Below are 16,448 nucleotides of genomic sequence, written 5' to 3' on the forward strand. Positions count from 1 at the left end.
TTTTGCATGAGTATCGTGACCTCTGCAAGCCCTTCTGTAGTACGACACGGGGTAATGTCTAGCACCGTGCCAGGGGAGAATCGGGTGGTAATTTCATTACCAACCCCAGGTGGAAACATGAGGCTCGACAGGAAGATCTGCGAGACTCGGGCTACGTCAGTATGTCAGGCTACGTAATATCACATTCTCGGGGGATTATATAACATGACCAGGAAGAAATTATGATAAATAGTCTTTTTCAATTATGGTATCCATTATCATCAGCTCAAAAAAAAAGGTGAGAGGATTCATCAAAGACATGTGAGAGAGGGAAAAGACGAGGCATAACTAAAGATACACAACGGGGGTATGAAGATATTACGAGAAGGCTTCACAGAAGTCTCTACTCGTGAGATCCAAGACACTGTGTTTGTTCTAGCAAAAGATCTTGTAAATTTTCTTCCACCTCGGCCACTCGGCTTGCTCTGCCTTCTCTTGGTCGATCAGATGTTGGATATCCAGGTCGCGGCGACCAGTGACCAAGTCCACCTCATGGGGTTTCACAATCTTGGTGCGGTACCAGATCTTGTAGGGAATCCAGAATGCAATCACGACTGGGGCAGCCAGGTAGGACTGGAAAAAGGCGTACACCAACTCGGAGGTAGTCTTATCGGCGTAGCCAACGGGCGCGAAGCCGACCCAGAACTGGGCAATGAGCACCAAGCAGTTGAAAATGAAACCAATCCAAGAGCCAATGACACCAGGCTGGGATTGGAAAGCCAGCTCATCCAGGGTGTGGCCCTGGACCTTCCAGGCGTGGCGGAAACGGATGTGAGCCAGGCAAATTGATCCCCAGGTGAAGATGGACGACAGACCGGAGATGGCCATCATCCAGTTGAAGGCAGTGGTCTGCTTATCTGAGGCAGCTAAGAAGCAGAGGAGACCGAGGGCAGATGCAACACAAATGGACCAGAGGGGACGACCTTTGCGATCGATGTAGGCCAAGAACTTAGGGGCCTGGCCTTGCTCAGCGAGCGCGGCCAGGGTACGAGAGGAACCGTAGACAGACGAGTTACCAACGGACAGCACAGCAACCATGATCACAACGTTCATAACTGAGGGAAGACCATTGATACCCGCATTCTCAATAGCAATGACGAACGGTGAGGCCTTGGCATCCGCCGAGGATGAACCGGAGATGAGTCGTTCGTCCGTGTAGGGAACCAAGAGGCCAACCAAAGTGAGGGAGACGACGTAGAAGAGGGCGATACGCCAGAAGACCTGCTTGATGGCAGTCGGGAGTGACTTGCGAGGGTTGGCCGTTTCGGCGGCAGCCAACCCAACGAGCTCAGTACCAGAAAAGGCAAAAGCGGCATTGACGAACACGCTGCAGAGACCCTTGAAGCCATTGTGGAAAGCACCCGGGTTGTTCCAGTAGCGACCGCCAATATAACCTCCCTCGGGACCCCCACCGCAATTCAGAACGATACCGAGGATGCTATACCGAGGAGTCAGTTGAGATATTCGCGGGAAAGGGAGAGAGAGCATGGAGACATGGTCCAGCTGTATCGGCTCAATGCCGGAGGAAGAAATATCGTGGGTGCGACAACTTACATAAATCCAATGACGGCAACAACCTTGATGGTCGAGAAGACGAATTCGGCTTCACCATATCCGCGCACACCGAACATGTTGATGGAGACGATCAGGGCCCAGAAAATAGCGACCCAGGCTGCGTTTGAGACACCTGGACTCCAGTAATCGATCGTGATGGACGCGGCGACGATTTCTAATGGTAAAACAACGAGCCACTGCAGCGCATAGTTCCAGCCCATGGCAAAGCCCCAAGCGGGGTCGACGAACCGAGTCGAGTAGTGCGAGAAAGAACCAGCAACCGGGAATAGCACGGCCATTTCACCCAGCGCATGCACAGTGCAGTACAACATAACGCCGATGAGAATGTAGGCAATCAGCACCGACGCCGGGCCACCAGTCGCCAGGACCGATCCGGAACCCACAAACAAACCCGTGCCTGTATAAGACCCAATGTGTCAGAAGGCGAGCTCAATGTAGTGGGAGGTTTAGGGTTGTGGATCTCTCTCCACATGCTGTTGGGGAGTAGAGAGAGGAGGGGGGTAAAAGTGGACGAGGTATACGAGAGACATACCAATGGAACCGCCGATGGCGATCATCTGCAAGTGACGACTCTTCAAACGGCGCTGCAAGGGCGAATGGGCGGTGTTATGGGCCGCCGACTCGATATCGAAACCCGAGCCATCGGCACCCGCACTACGGCTGCCAGTCACATGCGCATTCGGGTCCCGTTTGAAGCTATCCAAGAACCGTTGGCCGAGACCTGGCCGAGTCGGCTCGGAATCGCCATAGGCAGGTAGCTGCTCGCCAGTGGCCTGCACCGTTTTCGGCTCAGCCCCATTCTTTTTCTCGTCCATAGTTGCGTCTGTTTTGATTTGAACTGTCGGAGATGAGAGGTGTGGGAACGTGAGGAGGTGAAGAGGGAGGGAGGGAGGGGGGAGGGTAAAAAGGGTAGGAAGAGATCCTAGAGACCCTAGGTTCAGTCGCCCTTGAGGAGAGCAGAGAGGATCTTTGAAAAGTTGGAGGGAGAAGAGGCGAAACAGGGAAGGGAAATGACCGAGGCCAGAGGAGCTCAGGCGCAGGAGAAACCGGGGGGGGGCGCAGATTGTTTAAATATGGACTCGCGGGACTCGAGCTGTGAGTTGGGGCACCGTTTTGGGGGTGGGGACTACCAATGGAGGATTTGTTGGATTTAATAATTTGCTCGATTTATTTTGATTATTCTGGTTATTCCCATTATTCTTTGATTATTGTGGTGAGGAGTCGGGAGGTATTCTGGTCTCCGATCCAGCAACAGCCCGGTCCATCCTTTTGCATTGCGCCAATGACGGAGCGTGCAGCACCAGTCGAGCCACCGATCCGGCCTGTGCAGCCTGCGCTTAGACCACTTGGGGTTTGGGGCCCTGGGTCAAATGGTCAAATGCTCCCCCGTCAGAGGGCGAACTAAGTTCTCTTGTCGCTTGAGGTGCTCATTTAGTTCCCCTGCTCCGTTCTCGACCCTTGGCACCACCTATTGCCCCCCGACGCCATTCCCGTAGAGTTCAATTGATGTGAATAGGGGACACTTCATGAGATGGGTTATAGACTGCGAGCAGGTCTGGCGCTGACTTAGGAGCACGCCAATTCGGTGAATTTGGTGCAATTCGTATCCCAGGATCCGTGTGATCATTAGTACCCATACCTTCCTCTATTATCAATCTATTACGTTCTATACTTTGTCATACGTAGTAATCCTAATTTGCATAGTATATCGAGTATGCCTGCCATTGTCCGTGGCTTAGTCTCTCTCTCTCTCGTGTGGGCCCGTCTCGGAGATGCAACAGATCATCGTAATCACTCTTCGTTCATATCATATCTTATTCCCCTCGTAATAACTATTAGTGATTGTTCGCATGGTGGGTCCTTGCAAGACTAGGTTATCGCGATAATCGAGGCCATGCGGCAGATAAGGGGGATAAGGGCCTCGTGGAGTGTTTCATTTCGGACAGCAGCATCACCGTCTGTCAGAACAACCAAACCCTTGCCTCCCAGTCCTGGCAGGTGCGGACTTGACTTCCCTCTCTTTCTTGAATCATCGCCTCGCCATTCGTCTCCCTCCTTACTCAAACCCCCCCCCCCTCCGGTCGCTTACGCAGGCCCGCGGGCCGTTCTTGGCCCAGAACGGGAAACCCACGAGAGCCAAGCTTCTGGGTCACGACTTTGACCGGGCCAGGATTCGGGCTCCACCTGGTCGAGACGGACTCGGGCTCTCCGCATTTCTCAGATAACCCGCGTCCAATCAGCTCCGACCAGACTCTCGGCATGACAAGAAACCCTCGAGGGGCCGAAAAAAGACGCAGTTCAGGGTCTACGATCCAGAGGTCTAAAGAGCGCAGGGGAAAGTCTTCAAATACTCATCACAGATCAATGTGATACTTGCAGGACCCTTAAGCGATCCGGGCGCGAAACAAGGGTATGCGTGGCTTGAGGGGGAAGCGGGATGGCTCACCCAGTTCAGTCGCCCGGCCGCCTCTTTGCCCCTGCTCTTACCTATGGGAAGGCTTCCCGACGGGGTCCGTTCTTCACATGGCGCGATGCTCCCTTTCCCCCCTCGACCCCGGGTATGTGAGCAATTAGCAGTCCAGGCATCCTATTCGCCATTCCATGGATTGGGCTTCAGATGAGAAAGCAAGAGAGGAAGAGAAAAAACCGGGGCACTGGACCCACTGAGGCTGGAAGACGACGAGCACTACCTACCCCTTCTGGCTGAGGAACGAGGTCCCGAGATAGGGATCGGAGACAGAGGCGTTGCCCGGCCTGGTCTCGGGTTCGCCATCACCTCGCTCCCCCAACCATTGTGATGGGTCATGTCGGACGGAAAATCGGATACTGTAGTTTCCCGGACTTGAGGCACAGCACTACACACATGGCACCTTGAAACTCTGCGCTTCCACCGTTCGGAGGCCGTGGGCGCGTTCGGGCTGGCTCGTGGCGGTCTGCCACCTGCATGGAAGCACGGGAGAACCGGTGCTAAATCACTGGCGCGCTCACTGGTTCCCACGCGGCGAAATCCGAGTGCATCACGCGGCGCTGGAAGGCGTGCTGTGGAAAAGCGCGGTTAAGCCAAAGTCGACAGGGATCTTGGCTCAGACATGCAGCTAGCTCGTATTTCCTGTAGCCTTCTTTTTCTTTTTCTTTTTCTCTTCGACATCGACCTTGCGTGCATGGGTCGATCGACTTTTGTTTCTCGGCGCCATCTCTTGGATTCGCGAATGAAGCGATGCTACCAGGGGGGCCCGCCAAGCTCCCGTCGACTTTGGATTGGTCCTTCTCGTGTTTGGGCCAGCATGATGGGCGCCTGGCGTGGCAAAGGGATTTGAGATCCAAAGTATCCTAGTCGATCGTACGACCTTCCAACCCTTCTCAATTCACAAGAAGTAAAAGAATGCACCAGATTCAACGAGCCCTCCGGCCTACATGACTAAACTGATGATAGTCCTCATTGCGCCCTGCAGGATTGGACGCTGTCAACCGCTCCAATCCCCGATCCTTCGGGAATATCATGCATTGGAAGCGCATCGAATCCAGAAAATTTCCGATCCCCGAATAAACCGGCCAAGGCCCCTCAAGATGGGAAATATGTCTCTGCCTCGGAAACGGACAACATTAATTGCTCAAGAACGCGCAAAGTAAATAGGCCCCCAAATGCAAAGAGAGCACATGAGGACTTGAATTCACAGCCTGGTACTCGACTTTCAGCTTTGGGCCGCGGTCTGCTGCTGATGGCGTTCAGGGCCCGCTGTGAATGGCTGTGGCCTTTCTCCAGGGAGCCACGGTAGCATCGAGGGGTTGGCACTTGCTTTGAGACCCGAGGCTAACCAAGACCATTTTCAAGGGGCGCCCCGGCTGACCAGGGGGCTCGAAGTTCGTCGACGCCTTCTTCATCTTTCTCAGCTTTGTCATCTCCGACCATGAAGCTTGGCGCTAGGCCCAGAGTTGAGATACAAAAGTTCCGACTTCGTTGGCAAAGAGCTCGTGAAAAGATGAATTCCGAAGAAGTTTGAGGGACAGCTCGGATCATCTGACCTTGTTAGACCTATGGACACACCGCACAGTCAATCCCGTAGTCAATCCTGGCAACTATTGCCACTTCCATCGCGGGCGAACCAAGCCGACCGTGATGGCCTGCCCTAACGCCCACTAGCCCCAACCCCATTTCCTCTTTCACAATATCGTCTCATCATGCTCCGCCACATTCGCAGCGGGCTCAGTCCTCTTGTCAGATCACCTTGGTCACTTTAGAGTTGAACCCACCATCCCGTCGGGATACCTTAGTTTCTCCGTCCAAAATGCGGGGGAACGCAAACTTGTTATGTAACAGTTTCCACTTCGCCAGTTTGGGGCACCAAACTCGTCCAACCTCATCATCTCCCCACCCCCCTTTTCCCTCTGCCCGGATCATGGACTAGTTTCTGGCGCTGTCATAACTCCCACTCTCGACCCTCGGGCCCGTTGACGGCGAGTTACTCACACCCCGGTCGTGCGCCCCGAACCGTGGCATGGCCGCCATCCGTTACTGGCTTACTGACGCCGGCGAGTTAGTTGTCCCAGCCCGAGAAAAAAAATGACCATGGGAGGACTGTATTTTTTTTTTCTTACATGAGATGTCAGCTAACATCGCGATCTCGCGCCTGTGGTCGAATTGGACATAGCTGGACGCTGAGCCTGGTTGAAGGGAATAAGGCCCAATATCAAGCAACCTCTTGCCTCTAGAGTAAGGTTTGCTAGATATCGCTATTATGGTGGACCGGTAACTGCGGGTACAAATATATCTACACTTGGTCCTACGTGGTACAAGCACTGATCTCGGACTGAACAGCATGTCATTGATGTCATTTCTCTCTCTTGTTCATGATGGCTGTCGGTTGTGGGGATATACGCCGTTTCTTTCTCGCGATTAGATCTCGATTCAGGAAACCCGATACCCCCATTTGCACCAGGGACCAGGGGATAGTAATTTTTCAACAAGTTCACGCAGATCAGCCTTGCTCCTTCCAAGCGACAACCTCTAGCAAAAGAACTAAACCCGGTCAGGCCAGGCCACGTAGGGACCAGGGTCTCCCCCGCAAATCAGGATGAGCACCCCCGTAGACGACGCTCTTGGCCCCCTGCCACCACCCCCAAACATCCGCTTCCTAGTTCCTCGTAGTCTATCGAGTCGACCGGGTGTCCCCTGGGGAATAAAAGAAGGTTCGTGGTGACATGGTCGCTCATCCTGATTCGCCGATGAACTTGGAACAGCCGACTCCCGCGCGAAATACCCGGCTGTAGACTGCGCTTGGGAGGTGACTCGAGGCCGATGATATCCGGGGGAAGGCGGGAAGTTTGTTCTGTTAGCTTTCTCGAGGGGGTGATCTGGCGTTGGGGTAGTGGCGTTGGATTAGAATTTTGGAGAATGCTAGTGCCATGCGCGTCGTTAGGAGCGTGATTTCAAGGTTCCTTCTGAGGCTGAGATCGAGGCTAGAAGTCTAAAGGGTGATGCTACCGTGAAGGAACAGGACAGAGGCATGGTCTCCTGAGAATAGTTGGCGAGAGAATTGGACTGTAGCGTGGGCAAGAGATAGAAAGAATTGGGCTGGGACGGTCATCTACTGGTGAAGTATCGTGGTAAAACGGATATATATCTTTGGACGGGGCGATGATAAAATAGACCCCGAAGATGGAACGGGGGTGATTCATTCTATTGGTAAATATTTTTTTGTCATGTCATAACATCCGGTATCATTAACACACAAGAAACGTTTTTTTTATATTTTTTTTTTCATCACGCTCAAATTGCGCATGGCAAGGCTTATGCGCTGCCTCCAGGTCCCTCTCCGCCAGGGATTAACTGGACAAAATAAAATAGTTAGCCAAAAGGGCTCGCACTGGAAGTGATCGACAAGACGTACCATGCAAATGTTATTGCCGTTCAGAAGGAGCTTGGGGAGCTTAATCTGGGCACCGGAGTAGTCGCTAGAATTGAATTAGCCAGAAGAATCCTGGATGGCCGGCGATATCAAATTGGCGGGGACACGGCCGCACAGAGCCAAGAATCTGGGATCCGAATATCTAGAATCCGGTAGAAGAACTCACAATTCAGTCACATCTTCCAGGACCATGTCTTGAGCGGGCAGTTAGCAAATTGTAACATGTGGAGGCTTTCGATCAATGGACTCGACGGGATACTCGGGGGATACTCACTGACGTAGTCATCAAATCCGAGGAGAGTTCCAGAGAACTCTTCAATCACATCAGCACCCACTTACTAGCTTGCATAGGCAGAGAAAAACACTTACCCTTGTCGCCCTTCATGATGACCCAGATTCGGGAGCCGACACACTTGTCGATAAGCTCTATCGAGGGGTCAGCGGGGGTTGCACGGCCGATGCAATATTTGCAGACGCACCGAGAGGGAGAAGCTGGGAGGCCATAATGATCGGTATGCCACGAATCTGCACAGTTGGATCGAACTCTACAGCAGCAGCTTTGGCGCCAGAAATGGGATACAGAGCGAGCAGGGCGAGATATAGAGAACAGAGCTAGGATCGCTGGTCTTCAGGAACCTGGTTTTCTCCGGGCCGAATGCTAGTCCCGATATGGACTAGCGCGGTATCCTCCCCAGAGAGGGCGGTGTTGGATGAGCTCGCCAACGGGCCTCCGCATTCACCGCAAGCTGTGTCTTTGCAACATTCTGGTCTGCTGGTCAGAGCAACGTGATTAATTGCCACCGAACGGTGTACTTCAGCGACCATCTTTGGCCGTCGCACGGTTGGTACACTATGTTCAGTACACATTATGCCCACGCGGGGGAGAATTCCAGCTGGCCTGAGGCCCCAGAGCTTGGTGCCAGCGGCCAGTGGTCGCTTTGCCATGGGTCGCAGGGTCAAAGATGAGATCAGAAGGCTTTCAGGGTACGGCATTGTCAAAGCCATTTTTCTCCAGCGGTGTCAATGCCCATTTACTAAGAGCTCTAGTGGCTATACCAACCCCGCAATACCTGGGGGCATGCCCCAGTCGAGGACCCTTCGAAGTCGATATCTCGAGAGCGAGCATCACCGATTACGGAATTCCTGGCAATACAGACCATTCTCGAGCACAAGTTATGCGCGAATCATACTTGAGGAAGAAGAAGAAGAGGATGGTAAAGCATGCCTGGCGCGACGGCATATCCAACGAGGATCGAGAGGGCAAAATGCCATCCACGCCAATCGTTCTCAAAGTATGAGTGACTTGATCCGAGCTCGACAGGAGAAGTTAGACCAGCAGCCAATTCCCAAGCCTCTGGATCCCAAGAAATTACGTGAAATCGACAGAAAGGCCAAGATATTATCAGTCGCCAATCAACTGCGAAAGGAATACGTTGATTTGAAATTTGCGCATCTGGAGAATAAAATTTACCGCTGTGTGAAAAGGACTCGAGAATTCCGAGCAGAGTATGATGGGTTAGTCTCGGCAATTGTGGCGGACCTGGAGGAAGAAGTATTTCAGCTTAGTGACAAACAATGCCGACTTCTGGAACACGAATATTGCAATATTGTCTTTGGATGCATACCTAAATGGCATGACCAGGTTTCAAAGGCTACCCGAGCTATTTGGACTCTGCGCTCCGAGTTTTGTGAGATGGCACTGGTTTCCTCGCAGCGCTCCACGTTGGCCCTGGCTGCTCTTTTGGAGCATGAATACCTGAAGCCTCGACGAACTGCAAGAGCTAGGATCGATGGCCTTTTGCGCCCTGGTGAAATCATGTTGCGACAATATGACAGATTGCAGATGAAATTTAATGCGGTAGCAGAGGGTATGCGGAATATCAGATTTCTGTGTCAAGGCCTCATCATGTTGGATACAGCTGGTGATGACTACTTTACCAGATTCTTTGAACATACCAGAAATTTTGAAATTGAATTCAACAGCGCTGCACATCAGTATCGCTACGAGTGGCGTTTACGCAAAAATGCCGAGAATCCATTATCTGCGGTAGACAAAGGCTGGAACGACGGGATCTTTTCTGGCATAAGCCATCCTTCATCAGCATTTTCCTCTCCTGCATCCTACATATGGGCTATCATGTCTCCGGAGAAACGGCTTGCGCTGGCAACATTAAGAAACCGCCAACTCTCGGCGATGTATCGTCGCCTTCGTCAGACATATTTCGAGACTTGGAAAGGGCCGACACCGCCTTGGTCACCTACCCTCCACCGGGACTGGCGCCAACTGGATGTCATGGCACCCTTCACGTTACAGGCATTTCACGTAAACGAAATGCGGAGAGATGTCTGGGTCCTGCTTTTGACGCTGAAAGGGCACGCTGGCCCTATGTGGCAGAATGTTGATCCCGATACATTAAAAAACATATCAGAAAAACTGGCACATTTCTCGGACAGATATACAGCCATGTACAAAGAGTTCCGGTCAGAGCTGAGTAGCTATCGCTATATTAATTGGGTGAAGCTTGATGTCCAAGAAAAACAGCATCGGCTTGGCATACTGAATGACAGCCTAGCAAAAGAGCTCTATCGCGTTCCTCGGCCATTGAGCTCCGATCCAAAGCGCTTCAGAGATTGGGCTCTCAAAATATGTACATCCGCTAACCGCGCTGGAACACAGGCTAAAGTGTGGAGCCTGTTGATGCAACCTGACGGGAAGGAGACCTACATCTCTCTGACAAAACGATTCTACAATGAAAGACTTGGATCGTCTCGAGTTCTGGACTTGGGCTCTACGGAATCTTTACAACAAAAGGCAAAACTGACCGAGCTCCCCAGTTCTTCTCGTCGCAACAATACGGGCAAGAACAAGGGTATAAGTCGCACAGAGAAGCCCCGTACCGTGAAACGAAGTTCTACAACTTCCACAACTGGAAAAGTTGTGGTGCCCTCTAAGGAGGTCTCTCAGTCGGCCAAGGAATCCGCAGAATCAGCATCGGGCCCCCACGAGGTGAAGACAAAATCTCACAAACGGAGTACCGCACATGCTGTGAAGTCCTCTAAACGACTCGATGAGAAAAGTCCTCGGCAAACAATGTCCAGTCGGTCAAGCCAAGGGAGTAGTACATCTTCCTACGTGAAGATGGAGCAAAAGGAAATTTTGCGCACTTTGTGGAAACCCAAAATGGCTGCCAACTCCCCGAATCCTTCTACAAAGCCGGGCGGAAGGGCATACAGCACCCAAGTGAAAGTCTCTGGTGATGAGTTGCAGGGAAACGATCATACACCTGCGGAACCTTCTACTGAATTCATCGCTCCTCTCGCGGTAGAAAAGCAAGAAAAACGTTCAATTTCTTCAGAAGATGCCTCGTACCTAGAGGTTAGATCTCTTTCTGAGGAAGTGATAGCCCCGCTGTTCTGGAGCCATAGCACCCAGCGCGCACCGGATGGCCAGAAACTCATTGTCCATTACTGCCGGACCCTGGAAAGTACCGAAGCAGTTGTGCAGAAGTTCCTCCACAGCAAGGTCATTGGCTTCGATATGGAGTGGAAGGCGCAAGCCCTTTCCACAGACAGTATCCAGAACAACCTCTCGCTGATCCAGATCGCGAACGAAGAGCGCATTGCGCTTTTTCAAATCGCCCTTTTCAAGCCAGCGCGCACGGCGCAGGATTTCGTTGCTCCGTCTCTCAGGCGTCTCCTCGAATCTCCTGACATCACAAAAGTCGGTGTTTCGATCAAAGCCGATTGCACGCGTCTGCGTAAGTACCTTGGTATCGAGGCATGCTCCATCTTCGAGTTGAGTCATCTATATAAGTTGGTGAAATACGGTCAGACAGAGCCTAAACTTGTCAATAAAAGGCCCGTCAACCTCAGTGAACAGATTGAAGAGCACTTTGGCTTGCCGCTGGAGAAGAGCGAGGATGTGAGATGCAGCGATTGGACCCGTGCGCTAAATTACCGCCAAGTGCAGTGTAAGTACATGCGCGGCTTCTGGTGATAATAATTTGATCGTACGCTAATTATGGAATCCGCTTACAATAGATGCTGCTACCGACCCTTACGCTGGCCTCTGTCTCTTCAACATTATGGAACAGAAACGGCAGGCTATGGACCCCATGCCGCCCCGCCCTGCACATGCGGAGCTTAATCTCCCGATTATTTGTCCCGGTGGAAAGACGCCGATTCCAGAGGACAAGGGACCTGCTACCCCGGACCCGGTAGAGGACGAGATTGCCTCTCAATCTTGACCAAGCCACGCTCCTATTCCCCCTTTCCCCTTCTTTTCTCCCTCCATTTTTTTTCTGCATAGCCTTACAATCGAATAGAAAACGCATCTGTTCAGGCATAGTGTCATATTTGGGTGTCATATTTGTTCTCATTGCTGCTTTGCATCATGGTTTTGAGGAATTATGCGGCGTCAACCTCATCTGCCAGATATTCATGGTTTGGTTTTCAGTCTCTTCCCGTGGTGTGGAGCATCAACTGTCTTTTCTAGTTCGGTATCTACAGGTACATATCATGAAATTAATCGTACGTATGATGATCAAGTGCTGTTTTGTGTATCACACAAGTCCAAAAAGTCCTTTCTCAAAAGAAAATAAAGAGGGGTATATATAGGTATCCACATCCAGTAGTTTAATACATCGAGCCAGCACTGTCTCATCTCATTTGAACAGATCGCGACTAGCCCACATGGGTGTTCTCTCAGCAAGAAAGAAGAAAACGGAGGGAAAAAGAAGGAGATTATATCCAGCCTACCCTCGCAAAGGAAGTACTTTCGATAACAAAACCTCCTGTCGACACAATGGACACTCCGGCTTCTCCCGGACCCAGTCCCTCACACACACCCAGCAAAACACATGCCCGCACGTCGTCACGCTCGGATCTTTGAAGGCCTCCAAGCACAGCGTACACTTCCGCTGCTGGCCTTCGGGGATCCACGCCACCGCCGCCGGATCTTCCTCTAGGTCATACCGCGCCGTGGACGACGGCAGCAGCGGCACCGCCGCCGGATGCTGGATCGAGGGGATCAGGGCTCCGCCCTCGGGGCGGGCCTCTGAATCTGTCCCCGCCGTCGTATCGGCGTCGTTCATGCTGATGCCGATTTTCCGCACGTGCAGGAAGCCCTGCACAGCGATCTGCAGCACCATCAGCACGCCGAGCACTTCGTAGCCGATGCGCTGCTCGCTTTCCTCGATCTTCTTCGTGAACACATAGCGCAGGCGCCAGATTCGCTTGGAGAGGTGATAGTACGAGCCAGTGAAGTAAAAAGTCGCGATGCTGAGGGCGTAGATCGGCGAGATTGAGGTGATCGAGTCCAGGTGCTCGAGGAGGTACTGCTGGAGGCGCAATTTGGTAAAGAACGACGGGGCGGGTGACTTGGCGGGGCTGGCAGGTGAGAGCTGGCGGAGGCCGGCTTGCTGGGCAGCTTTGATTTGCTGTCGGGCGATGCTGCGCTCGAGTTTGGCGCGGACCCGCGCGCGCAAGGCGGGCAGGATGCGGTGAAGGGACCAGGGGACCAGGATGCTGCTGAGGATGTAGCCGACACGTCGGGTGATGGTGGGGAGGCGGAGGGTATCGTCTTCAAGTTGGACGAGGTCGCAGTACTCCTCGCCGAGGGTGCGGTTGCCGATGGCGGTGGTCAGGGAGAAGTACAGCAGTTCGGTGAGGCGTTTGATGGCGTCGGAGTGGGTGTGTGCGAAACGGGCGCCTTTGAGGGATCGTATGATGGTTTGGGCTTGTTGCACCAGCCCGCTGGTGAGGTATGCATCCTTCTCGTGGGAGCGGATGATGTCTGGCGACGTCGCGAAGGGGTAGAAGTGGGAGGCCGCGGAGCCGAGGGCGGCGTCGGGGGTGGACAATGACAGATGGGGGTCGGCATCAGCCATTGTGGTAATGGAAAGGCAGAGCCGGAGGCGGGCAATGGGAGAGAGGGTTCTGAATAGGATGCGATGTAGGATGCGGAGACAGAGGGAACTCGCTCTATCGGTGATACGGTGGCATGTTCCGTGGATCGCGCGGCCCCGAGAATACGATGTCGATGGCATCCGCTTCCCCAGCTCGGCGACGGGCTTTCCCCGGACGGGCCTCGGCTAGAGTCATGTGACTCTACGCTCTCAGGGAATCACATGACACGTTACCGGACTGGGGAGCGTGGCTCTCACGTGATTGGCTTAGATAATCCTGTTATGTAATCGCCCCTCTATTTCCGCGGTTTCAAACAGGAACAGGAACTGAAGACGGAGTCCATGGCGATCACACCCGCGTTCGACGAGTCTTGCTCCACCTGCTGTCTGCTATTGTCGCATTCTACATGACTGTCTGTCTGGGAATTGCTGTTTATGCTGCTCTTGATGTATATGATTCTCTACCGATACAGAGCCATCCGGGCTGTCGCGGCTGGTGAATCCACCGACGTTTCAATGGGCGACATTTGGAGCGCGGCGCTGCGTAAGTGAGTGGGTGCCGGGGTCACCCATGATGCCATTGTGGATATCCGGCCGAGCGACCAAGAGGGCCGGATGGAGATGAGGGCATCAACGGGAGCATTAAGAGCAAATCGCGGGCCCCATGCATTGGCGAACAAGCGTCCCTGGGGAGTGTCGATCGTGGGATCTTCGGCGTGCTGTTGCCCCTTGAGTGAACTATTCCGTCACCACCAATAATCGAGCGGCCCAATGATGGGAGTCTCTAATTATATCTCTCCTGAGCCCCTCTCTGTAGGTCCCTTAGTCCAGCGTAATAGCCTGCGAAGCCCAGTGGAGTTCCAGGCCCTCGAAGACCACTGGAGGGCTTGAAGACCCCTGGGCTCCACCGCGCCCACTCGCCGGCCTCTCCGCCGACGTGGACGCTTAATAACCTCTCTGAAAGCAGCCAGGGAAAAACTTCCAACCTCGCCAAACTCACCCCTAGTCATTCGTTTCTTCTCATCCTCTTGCTCCCTCCCCCTCCCCCACGGGGTCGCTGTTCCTGATATCTTCAGCCTTGTCCTCTCCACCGCTCTCAGCCCCTCCCCTCCTCCCCTACTTCCGCCTTCCCGATATCCCGAGACTCCGCCGCCGACGACTCCTCCGCCTCTCCGCCCTTCCCCTGATCCTTGATCCATGGCATAATGGGTCCAGACCAACATGCCCAACTGGACAGCTTTGGGCTGATTTTCCCTTTCCCTATCCGTATAGCCGCCGTCTTGGTTGCAGGTAAGGTCGACTTTGTCCGATTTGGATCGCTTCGTGGCTAATCTCAAATCGTCACTCAGGTTTCTGGGGATGGGGGATCAACCTTCACTACCTGGCCAAAGCCAACATTGTGAGTGGTGGATATGATTCAATCTCGGCTACGATCATGTTTTCCCGATCCTGTCTGAGCAAATCCCAATCCCATCAAAGGAGGAAACTGACCAGCTTTTGTCCGCTTCCATAGGACGTTCCTGCGCTCATTCGATACCCGTCTCGCTCCTCATCCGCCCAACGATCGCATCATGCTGCCGTCTATCGTCTCGCCACCTTCTTCACCATCCCTCTCACCCTCTGGCTGATCGTGTTTTGGATTGCGACTCATCGCAATTCGGAATTGGTGGAGCGTCTCGACTTCATCCCGCAATCAGTCTTCATCATCCTCCTGCTCATCTTGATCTGGCCCTTCAACCGTATCTCCCGGGCCGGCCGAATTCGATTTCTCTTGACCTTGAAACGGGTGGCCATCGGAGGGCTGGCAGAATCGCAAGATGGCAAGTTCGGGGATATCCTGTTGGCCGATGCTTTGACCAGTTACGCTCGTATCCTGGGCGACTTGTACATCTCATTTTGCATGTTCTTCACCGACGGTCTGGCCGCGACCTCCAAACCAAATCGCCAATGTGGCAAGGACTTCATTGTGCCGATCATCGTGGCGGTTCCCAGTGTGATTCGGCTTCGCCAGTGTTTGATCGAGTATGTGCGGGCTCGGCGGACTGTTTCACGGCGAGACCCTAATAAGGGCAACCAACACTTGGCCAACGCGCTAAAGTATTCAACCACATTTCCGGTCATCTATCTGGCCGCGAAGCTGCGCAACTACAGCCCGTTGGAATTCCACGGGATCGGGGAGGTGACCATCACGCGTCTCCTGTGAGTTTTTTCTTTTTTTTTCTTTTTTTTTTTATAAAAAACTTTCCGAGTCTTTCTCTTCACTAGTTTCCTTCTCGACTGACGCGAATTTACTTAGCTTTCTCTTCTCATGCATTAACTCGGGCTACTCATTCTGGTGGGATGTCGTGAAAGATTGGGATCTTACGCTATTTTCCCCCGAGCGTCTCGATAGAGGCCACCCGTACGGCTTGCGACGACACCGCTACTTTTCTTCCCCTCGGTTGTATCACTACGTCATCGTGGCGGACTTGCTCCTCCGATTCTCGTGGCTGTGGCGCGTGTTACCGGGTCTCGCATGGCTTTCCGAAACCGAGAGTGGCCTGTTTGTCCTCATGTTCTTGGAAGTGGCACGTCGCTGGATGTGGGTGTTCTTCCGAGTCGAGGCCGAGTGGAGTATGTTTCACCTTTTCTATGCATTTATCCCCTCCCCCTTCCTGATATAGAATGGCCGACAAGCGTCGATTTGCGCTCTGTTGAATTTGACTGACCCGTACTTTGTGAAACAGTCCGCAACACCCACGGGCCTGGCCCAGACGATGTCCTGCTTGGCGAGTACAACCATAAATTCGACGCGGACTAAACGGCAACTTTTTTATTTTCCCGTGTTCCTTTACCTTTGGTTTAAGCAGCAGTTCCTGGAATGAGCATGACACACAACTTCATTATCATCGGTCATTGAACCTTCCTTCCCGCTCTTCCCCTCCACATTCTCCCTTCAGGAACATTTGCCTACTTCTACCCCGTCTTTTTGGATGAATTTTCTACGTCATACCATTCCCTACTGTTTAGAACGGTTTTAGAT

The 16,448-nt window shown here is 52.9% G+C and overlaps 5 protein-coding genes across 5 annotated transcripts; 2 read left to right on the top strand and 3 right to left on the bottom strand.

Annotated features, from left to right (window-relative positions):
- Positions 1-414: 414 nt before the first annotated feature.
- On the bottom strand, positions 415-2,429 carry N7462_006229 (amino acid permease GAP1; the record flags this gene model as incomplete). The annotated part of the gene is made up of 3 exons (XM_057077947.1): positions 415-1,477; positions 1,594-2,011; positions 2,147-2,429. The coding sequence occupies 3 exons, from the start codon at positions 2,427-2,429 to the stop codon at positions 415-417; spliced, it is 1,764 nt and encodes a 587-aa protein (XP_056933527.1).
- A 4,973-nt stretch (positions 2,430-7,402) lies between these two features.
- Positions 7,403-8,024, bottom strand: N7462_006230 (RNA-binding protein LSM5; the record flags this gene model as incomplete). Its single annotated transcript, XM_057077948.1, has 6 exons — positions 7,403-7,441; positions 7,503-7,566; positions 7,687-7,714; positions 7,795-7,833; positions 7,890-7,946; positions 8,000-8,024. The coding sequence occupies 6 exons, from the start codon at positions 8,022-8,024 to the stop codon at positions 7,403-7,405; spliced, it is 252 nt and encodes an 83-aa protein (XP_056933528.1).
- Positions 8,025-8,814: 790 nt separating this feature from the next.
- N7462_006231 (3'-5' exonuclease) lies at positions 8,815-11,767 on the top strand (the record flags this gene model as incomplete). Its single annotated transcript, XM_057077949.1, has 2 exons — positions 8,815-11,491; positions 11,562-11,767. The coding sequence occupies 2 exons, from the start codon at positions 8,815-8,817 to the stop codon at positions 11,765-11,767; spliced, it is 2,883 nt and encodes a 960-aa protein (XP_056933529.1).
- A 507-nt stretch (positions 11,768-12,274) lies between these two features.
- pex10 (ubiquitin-protein ligase peroxin 10) lies at positions 12,275-13,408 on the bottom strand (the record flags this gene model as incomplete). Its single annotated transcript, XM_057077950.1, has 1 exon — positions 12,275-13,408. The coding sequence occupies one exon, from the start codon at positions 13,406-13,408 to the stop codon at positions 12,275-12,277; it is 1,134 nt and encodes a 377-aa protein (XP_056933530.1).
- A 1,223-nt stretch (positions 13,409-14,631) lies between these two features.
- N7462_006233 (EXS domain-containing protein) lies at positions 14,632-16,226 on the top strand (the record flags this gene model as incomplete). The annotated part of the gene is made up of 5 exons (XM_057077951.1): positions 14,632-14,716; positions 14,776-14,825; positions 14,940-15,625; positions 15,723-16,039; positions 16,153-16,226. The coding sequence occupies 5 exons, from the start codon at positions 14,632-14,634 to the stop codon at positions 16,224-16,226; spliced, it is 1,212 nt and encodes a 403-aa protein (XP_056933531.1).
- Positions 16,227-16,448: the final 222 nt, after the last annotated feature.

Source organism: Penicillium macrosclerotiorum (genome assembly GCF_028827735.1).
Source record: "Penicillium macrosclerotiorum strain IBT 26536 chromosome Unknown utg000006l_segment0_segment0, whole genome shotgun sequence".
In the NCBI taxonomy this organism is placed as follows: Eukaryota; Fungi; Ascomycota; class Eurotiomycetes; order Eurotiales; family Aspergillaceae; genus Penicillium; species Penicillium macrosclerotiorum.